Source organism: Manduca sexta, unplaced genomic scaffold (assembly GCF_014839805.1).
Source record: "Manduca sexta isolate Smith_Timp_Sample1 unplaced genomic scaffold, JHU_Msex_v1.0 HiC_scaffold_2373, whole genome shotgun sequence".
In the NCBI taxonomy this organism is placed as follows: Eukaryota; Metazoa; Arthropoda; class Insecta; order Lepidoptera; family Sphingidae; genus Manduca; species Manduca sexta.
The window spans coordinates 1-9,241 of record NW_023593331.1 but is presented as its reverse complement, the minus strand read 5'-3'; the positions used below and the strand labels follow the sequence as shown (position 1 = coordinate 9,241).

General features: G+C 37.5%; 1 protein-coding gene across 1 annotated transcript; it reads left to right on the top strand.

Moving 5' to 3' along the window:
- The first annotated feature begins 1,296 nt into the window (after window positions 1–1,296).
- On the top strand, window positions 1,297–7,280 carry LOC119192113 (modular serine protease-like). The gene is made up of 7 exons (XM_037445949.1): window positions 1,297–1,542; window positions 1,998–2,198; window positions 2,827–2,945; window positions 3,958–4,140; window position 4,975; window positions 5,535–5,687; window positions 6,821–7,280. Exons 1-7 carry the CDS (start codon window positions 1,509–1,511, stop codon window positions 7,168–7,170), a joined length of 1,041 nt encoding a protein of 346 aa, XP_037301846.1. The 5' UTR covers window positions 1,297–1,508; the 3' UTR covers window positions 7,171–7,280.
- The last annotated feature ends 1,961 nt before the right edge of the window (window positions 7,281–9,241 follow it).

Here is a 9,241-nt window from a genome sequence, read left to right as displayed (position 1 = left end):
TCTCATGCTACTAAAATTAGCTATAGCTACGTAGAACGGAACGCCTCGCGCGTTGTTAATATTTCGCTAATCCAATATGGATTCAACTTTTAATTCCACTGTTGTTAAGAAAATTACTTCAACATCATAATTTTACAGCAGAAAACCGCCTCGAATTGTTGGTTCGACACTTAGATTTTTCGAGCGAAATAAGAATTGCCCCATGGTAGATCAACAACAGAGTATTCTTAGATTTTTCGAGGCAAATAAGAATTGCCCCATGGTAGACCAGCGCCTTATTACTTCCAAATCCTTCAACAACTTACACATGACTGACTTAGAAACGTCCATCTCCATAGTCCGTAAATATAAAAACTTTACCGTTAATGATAATTTTTATTTTATGTGCAATGCAAAGGATAAGCCTAACAAAATATTTACATGTTACTTTCTTATCACTTTAAAGAATAGTTATTTGCAAGTAAATTCCCACATTAAAATATAAGGTAGAAAAATACTAATACATATAACTGCGGCATACGGATTTACTTATAGCGGTGACAGCCTAGTTGAGACTGGAACGGATAGCCTAGACAAAAGACCCTAATTTCTAAACCCAAGGGCATGCTAACCTTTCTAAGGCCACGTGAATATTTCTTGTGGGCTATCGCTTGCTTAAACGGCGAAGGAAAATATCACGAGAAAACTAGCATCTAACAAATTATTCATTACAATTTCAAAGGATTTCAAGTCTGTCAATCCGCATCAGGCCAGCGTGGTGGACTAAGACCTAAATCCTCACAGTATATTTTTATTATTTGCTTTTCGGTCTTTTTTATTTTTTTAGTGTTTTTTATCTGGACGTGAGAGTAGACAATCAGAAACATGTGATAAGTCATTTTAGTAAATGTTTCTCATTTGACAATATTCATCTGATACAATCCTTACTCACGGTGAAATATACAAAATATTATACCCAGTGTAATAATTGGCTATTAACAATAGAGATATATCAAATGTTAAAAAATGTAGGGATGCGTACTTGAACCGTGACGTTAACACATTATGGAGTGAAGATGCGAGAGAGATGGCTAGCGAGTTAACTACCATTATTGATCATAATCATATTTAAAATAGGGATTTCTGTTTCATATTCAAACCAATATTGATGCTGTTTTTTTTCAAAATATTATTCATTATTTTTATCTGCCTTAGTGGTATATATAATTATGTCGTGTTCCAAATTCAACCTCTGTATATGTGAGTACAAATAGGCCGTCATATTTGTGTTGACTGTCGAGGGATAATGATCTCGGCAATCGACTCTATCTCGACCCTACTTCACTTAGAATCTGAGAATAAAAATACATAGAAAAAAACATAAATACAAACATACTTCGTATATAAATATCAAATACAATGGACGGTCATTGAAGATAAACACGCGCGTCCAGTGTTTATACGAGGTGCTCTCGGGTTGTACCCTTGTAACATTCTCGCTAATTTGAGCTCGTGCAGTATTATCGAAGATGTTTGTGCAATACATACTGTGTGTGTGTTTTGGTGAGTGTAATTTATGTTTTTAACAATGCGGTAGATTCCTTGACTAAAGGTAGGTTCGATTTACTAACAATTTGCTATAATTATTTAATAACCATAGTGCAAGTTAACTTTAAACAGAAATGGGGAAGCATTGGTATATTTTAAACAAAAAAAATTAAATTCATTCGAATAAGTCTGATGTCCGCCTGATGGTAAGCGTTACGACTGCCTATAAACAGTAGAAACATCCTACACCTTGAAATTACAAAGCGTTGTTAGGTATTCCGCTGGTCTCGTCATCCTGAGACATGAGATGTTAAGTCTCATTATGTCCAGTAGTTACACTGGCTACAATGTCCTTCAAACCGGAACACAACATCACCTACACACTGCTGCTTGGCGGCAGAAATAGGCATTGCGGTGGTACCTTCATTCAGACAAATGAGAGACCTATCACTAGTAAAATTATATTCCAGCTACGACGGTCTTCGCTGGCAGGAGAGGCGGGAGAGGTGGGAAAAGGCAAGAGACAGATAGGCTGGATCATTTTGTAAGCGGGGGCTTCAAGGAAGAGATGCGGATGTCTCCGTGGCACGCAGGGATATATACGAAGAGCACCACGCCATACATGCAAATCTGTGGCGGCACACTTATCGCAAAAAATGTGGTTGTGTCAGGTCAGTAGAGAAGGCGGTCAAGACGTCGTTCTAACTTAAAAAAAAAACTACTCAAATACAAAACGTATCGTATTTTTAGTAGTAAAAAGGTGAGGGGTGTAGCTGTATCAGCCGTATCAGTGATACGGGGCCCCCGAGCTTTGGGGCTCCTCTTGGCCCATACTTACATTAAACTAAGCAGGCGCCCAAAGTTTGCACTGCCCTAAAGAGCTCCAACATATATAGGGCCCCACTATGGCAAGGTGAAAAGATGTAAAGAAACCTCATTCAAATTAAAATAAATCTCTTCCCAGTTTTTTGTAAATAACGGTTTTTATTTCATTAATTATAATTGATACGTAAACAGATATTTATTTAGGATTCCTTGGGTCGGAACTCTATGTTATATTTTTTGTGTTATCGAATTAAGTCTTTGTTTGTATTACTATTAAAATAATATTTGGGTGTCTGATTTTATCTTTAAAAATAGCTGACCCAGAACGACATCTACTTATCTTTATTTATACTCGTATGTATATCTGTTTTTCCTGGTCCTGGCAAACAGTTCCTGTGTGTTTTTTGTCTATTATGAAGCTACAAACACAACAATCAATGGTTTACCAGTAAAATCTTCAAATTTCTCTTCCAGCTGCTCACTGCTTCTCTGAAAGTAGGCAGAAACCATCCGTAGCCAACTACGCAGTGGCCGTCGGCAAAATATACAGACCCTGGAACGATGCCCACGACACCGGAGCTCAGAAATCAGACGTGAGTTTTTGTGTGTCCTTGCTTTTACTCGAGGTCACTGTTGGAGTGAGTCCGCTTTTTATTAGTTACTAAGTATCATTAATAGAGGGAGAGCGAGTGGGAAATGACAGTTTTTTTTTCAAGTACTTTACGGATAATACAATTTTAAGTTTTTTTGAATGTGCTATACTTTGTGACTTGGTCCGATTCTGCAATTCCTCAAAAGAGGCTAAACTGTTTCTGAGTATGGTAGGCTACGTTTTACCCTGAGAGCTGATAAAGTAAAGTTTTTATTCTAATCACGGTATAGTGGCCCCACTGCATCTGATGGTAAGTTGTGGGGGTCCTATAGAATGTTGATTGACGAGAGATGATTATCCCTCGACAGTCGACACAATTATGCAGGCATGTTGGATCCGGATATACAAAAGCTGATCCCGGAACGTGACACACTTGAACTACTACGGCGGGTTTTAACACCTTGTTTACGATGGTCGCTATCCGAGCGGATATAAGATATATCCAACCGCCACCTAAAGTTAGGGTTTTTCCCAATTGATGCCCTTGAGATTAATCGCGAATATAAAAACGTAATTTCCAATTCCGCAACGTTTACAGATAGCAGTTGACCTCATGTCTTAGATCATAAGTCAGAGGAAAGAGAGAATAGTTTTATTTTTCCTGTCTGGCGATAATCGTAGTTTAGTAAATATAGTTTTATAGTTTTGTAAATGAAACTGAGATAGAGAAACTCTTTTTAGGTTTTTAACCAATTCTAAATAAGATACTGTTATTAATTATAATATTAGGGTAAATTTAAATCACGAACGACCGTTTCGAATTACTACTACCCTTTTCAGTGGCAAACTTCAAATATCTAGTAATTCCCTTTCCCATATCAAATCCCGTACTGATCCCTTCTTCTTTTCATGTAACCATGTTGTCATTAAGCCAGTGGAATCTAGCATTTGCAGGATTCCCCGACGTTGTCATCAGGGAAATATTTAAAAAGAACCTGCTAATGTGTGTACAGGTGAAAGAAATTATAATACCACCCCGATACCAAGGCAACGTTGCCAACTTCCAAGATGACATCGCCCTTGTCATAGTAGAGAAGGAGTTCCACAACAGCGAGTTTGTGAAGCCGGCCTGCGTCAGCTTCGACGAGCGTTTGGATGAAGAGCAGCTGTGGGATGGGAACACTGGAAAGGTCAGCGTCTTGATTGATAATTTTTTTATATATTTGGAAACGGGCTCTACTGCTTTTGGTAAATGGAGGGGCTTAGATAGACTAATCTTTTACCAATCCATACAATTTTATTTTATTTATTACACATAAAACAGTTTATAATCGGGCAATAATGGAACAAAAGATAAAATTTTCTCGACGTAATTAACAATGGTAACTTCAATGGGATATACCATTAGTAAAAAAAACAAAATATTAGAAAAAATATTGTATATTATTTGATCGCGGAAAGCGACGCATTTATGTGACGCCTCTGGTGGGTTTTATACCTTGTAAACAAACGCTATCCAGACGGATACAAATATAACACCAGCTAATAAATCATGGTGGAGTGATGCTAAAATCTAGAAATCTTAAAACGTTGACTGCCTGGTGGCGCAGTTGTATTATGGTACAGCACTGCTGAGGTCTCCTGTTCGATCCGCGGGTCAGCCAAAGTGATAATGGGTTTTCCTACTTAATATTAGCTCGAAGTACCTAATTGGTGCCCGATATGCCGATAGACCGATGTTCGAGTATTGTAAAGTTTTTTTCAAGATTTTAAACATGTAGTATAATTTACTTATGCAATTTCAACATGACCCTGTAATTAACTGAAGAAGAGGTTAAATCTCTTAATGTTCAGTAATTTAGCTGATTACCATGACCTTCAAACTGTACACAACAGTTTACGCAATAATGGTAACATCTACCAAGCAGATTTTCAAAGCTTTATAACTTAACTATTATTGCGTGGAGTTTTTAAATTCTTTTTCCGAAAGATGTTGTATAAAATACATTTTTGATAAATTTATTTAAAAGGGTCGTCACCAACCCTATTATAAAGATATATAGATATATAAATTAAAATACATCAAAATTTCAATAGGGTAGATGATTGAAAGCTTGCATGAGCCTGGGATCAAGTTCTACATTTAATTAAATCGGAACCCAAAAGACCAGTTGCCAGACTTCAAGACACTGTGAGCTCATTCTGCGTAGATCGGACCACCAACAGCAAAAAAATTAAAATTTTTGTATAATTGTAAAATGTAGGTAGATATTGTAACTTTGACTTTACGGATGAACAACACCTCAGTCCCCGTGACCATGAAGGCTGCAAAGTCTTCGAAACGTCGGGAGAAAATAATAATATAAAAAACCGCGATAAAATCCGTTTAAATAGTTTTTAGTTTTTATTTCAATGTCTAACATTCGCGTAAACATAAGAAATCATTATGTAGGTAGATATTGTAACTTTGACTTTGCGGTTGATCAACACCTCAGTACGCTCCGTAGCCACGAAGGCTGCAGTCTTCGAAAATCCGAAAAATATTTTAATTTTAAAAGAGATATGTTACCACGTCCATGTAGGTGGCGAGGCTGGGGGTCGACCGGGGAGGACGCGCGGCCGTCCCAAGTGCTGCGAGCCGCCATACTGCCGAGTGTCACCATCGACAAATGCATCGACGAAAGCCCAGTGGCCTTCAGAAGTTACATCACAGGAGACAAGATCTGCGCCGGATACAATAACGGTATCTATGTCATTTCTAATAAGGTCTATTACATCTCCCACTACAGTTTCTACTGCTATACAGGAATCTTCTGACTTTATGTTTCTGGCATTATTTACACAGCAGCAGTAGTTTGCTTTTCATTTTGTTTATTAATAAGTTTTCCAGTGGACTTACACTACTATTGAAATAAATTAATATTATAACGTTTTGTTAGAATTTAAGCCCAAGTTAGGAAAACTCAACATGTTGAATCTAAAAGTGTTTTAAGCACAGCAAATTAAACACGATAGTTAGACTAAAGTTTTCCGTTATAAAAGTCACGCTATATATTTTGCTGGGAGCCTATGTTCTTCCCAGGGTCTCAAACTGTCTCCATACCAAATTTCATCTTAATACGTTGGGTAGTTTTTGAGTTTAACACGTTCAGGCAGACAGATGCAACGGGGGACTTTTTCATTTATGAGAGTATATTTTTGTAGAACTTTTAAGAGGAACAATCCCGTCATACATCATTGTTGCATAACTTTAACCATTTACGCAGCGCACGCAACGGAAGCTCTCAAAACTAATACATTTTCCGCGTTTTGCAACATGTTTCATTACTGCCCCGCTCCTATTGGTCATAGCGTGATGATATATAGCCTATAGCACTCCACAAACAAAGGGCTATCCAACACAAAAACAATTTTTCAGTTTAAACCGGTAGTTCTTGAGATTAGCCATTACTGCTCCGCTCCTATTGGGTATAGCGTGATGATATATAGCCTATAGCACTCCACAAACAAAGGGCTATCCAACACAAAAATATTTTTTCATTTTGAACCGGTAGTTTCTGAGATTAGCGCGTTCAAACAAACAAACAAACTCTTCAGCTTTATATAATAGTATAGATTTTCCTAAAGACAATGGTCTTCGGTGGAGCCGGACCATTCATCCTGTAGACGATATCTATGGTGTGACCCCATTACTTTGAATACCGTACACTAGATATACTATATCCAGAAACAATAGTGGAAAATGTCGACTAAATTTCTCAATAACCTCCAGTAATTCAGTAATTAGGACCATCATTATTATCATAGTTGGAGGCTGGTTTGTTATGAGTAGACAAAGCGCCATTGTCTAGATTCATTGTCAATCAATACCTGCAGGCACGGCGGTGTGTCGCGGCGACAGCGGCGGAGGTCTCATGTTCTCCTCTAAGATAGACGGTGTCGATCGGTTCTTCCTCCGCGGCATCGTCTCCACTTCCAACACCGCAGAGGAGCACGGGTGCAACATCTACACCTGGGCCACCTTCACCCACCTGCTTCGACACGAGCACTTGGTGAAGGCCGTGGTGCCTGACGTGGAGGAGGCTTGCTCGCCGAAGAGCTCTGATGAAGGCGTTGATGATCGCATTGCTCGATTAACTGACATCCCCAGAATACAGCGCTGTGATTGCACATGTCCTCCGGGTACTTACAAGATCAGACACGGCAATTATTGTAAGAAATTGTAAACTCATGTGTAAGTACTCCAACATCATGATTGTATAGTATTGTATAGATGATCGTGTAATTTATGCTGTATTGAATAAAGTGATAAGATTTTTCTTATTGTAAGTTTAAATTTTGTATTTCTGACTTCAAAATGGAGGTTATTAATTTGACGTGAATTTCTTTTTCTAGCTAGATAAATACATTAACGAATGAGTCCAAAATTGGTAACCAGTATATATTATTTTTTGTTCGACGATTTCTTAATTGTTGATTGTTTATTTAACTAAATTAGTTTAGTAATCTGTGAATTTCATAGGAATCATCATCAGAAAATCATGGACAGGCTGCTTGATAGGAATACGGGTGGATGAGGGTATTTGAGATTATGAATATCTTTGCCTTACGAAAAGCTATAAGCTGTTACTTCTCCCATAAAAAGTTTAGATGATTTTGGCGTCTCGGCGTATTTTGATCCGACCAACAGGAGAAGGTTTCCCCTGCGGAAATTCCTGTCGGTCTCCACATCTAATGCCCGCCTATGTACAGGGGACATTTGTCGCGGTCCACAGTCTCTCTCATTGAGGCCTATAAGGACCCGCGAACATTTAACCTCCATCTCTCCTCTGTCCATCCTAAGAGGGTTACTATACTTCACCCACACTTCCCTCCCAACTCTCCAAGCCCCTACGGCTAAGCTGTTATCCCATTCACAAATTCTTCCTGTATAGGGCTGTCATACAATGTTTGATAATGTTGAAATTATACACGGATACCAAACAAACGAACTGTTTTATTAAAAGAACAAGAAACAACAGAAAGCTTTTTTAAATTTAAATTTAAATTCTATACAGCCATTACCAATTACCAAAGAGTAAAAACTATAAAACTATATTCACAAGACAAAGGCAACAAAACATTATGCCACAAACATTATGTTTAACATTCTTCCAACATCCTCCCTTAAACATAATCCCATCTTCGATGAGCAATACGCTAGTTTTGCAAGTGACGTTGCCTTGGTGAGCGCGTCGGCAACCATCATATCTGTCTGCACATATTGGACATCAATAACCTTTGCAATAACTTTATCGCGTACAAAATGGTGCCTTATGTCGATGTGTTTGGTTCTCAGAATGAAAACCATCGGAACCTGAAAGTTTGATAGAACTTTGATTATCACTGTAGATTATCATGGGCTCATGCCTTAGTTGTTCCCAAAAACTTTCTTGAAATTGTTTTAGCCATATAGCTTCTTGAACACATGCTGATAAAGACATGTATTCTGCTTCTGTTGTGGAGAGAGCGATTGTAGGTTGGTGTTTAGAATTCCAACTTATTATTCCTCCCTGAAACAAGAATGTGTAACCAGTACATGAACGCCGGTCATCTCCAGAGCTTGCCCAGTCTGCATCACAATAGCCATGAGTCATAGTCTCCTCTGTATTTTGTTTATAACTCAACCGATAATCTTGAGTGCCTTTTAAATAACGCAAGACGCGTTTTAAAGCAATCCAATGTGACATTTCAGGTTTAGTATTATATTTGCTCAACTTATTTATAATAAAACTTATATCAGGTCTTGTAACTTGTGAAATGTATAGCAAGCACCCAATTAGCTCTTGATAAGGAATGTCATGGAGGATTTTTGATTCCTCAGAATTTCCTTTGAAACTTTGTGTTAACATCTACAGGCGTTTTTACAATTTTGCAATCAGCCATACCAAATTTATGTAACACTTCTTTTATATATTTTCTCTGGTCTAAATATATAATTCCATTTTTTCTATCCCTTTCCACACATATTCCAATACAATAACTTATATCTCCAAGATCTTTCATTTTAAACAACTTCAGTAACTCTCCTTTAATATAATTCTTTGTTTCTTGATTATTGGTAAATAAAATTAAGTCATCAACATAGACAGCAAGAAATATTAAATTATTCTTGTCCACAATTTTATGATAAATGCAAGGATCTAATTTTGACTGTATTAAACCTATACCTCTCAATGTAAAACTAAGTTTTTTATTCCACTGTCTACTGGCTTGTTTTAAGCCATATAAAGACTTTTAAGTCTACATACTTGTTCA

Bases quoted from the DNA above. Each gene is read 5' to 3' on its own strand.
- LOC119192113 (XM_037445949.1), top strand. From the start codon at position 1,509: ATGTTTGTGCAATACATACTGTGTGTGTGTTTTG. The intron at 1,543-1,997 runs GTGAGTGTAATT...ATTATATTCCAG, and splicing joins CATACTGTGTGTGTGTTTTG to CTACGACGGTCTTCGCTGGC. The intron at 5,688-6,820 runs GTATCTATGTCA...CAATACCTGCAG, and splicing joins CTGCGCCGGATACAATAACG to GCACGGCGGTGTGTCGCGGC.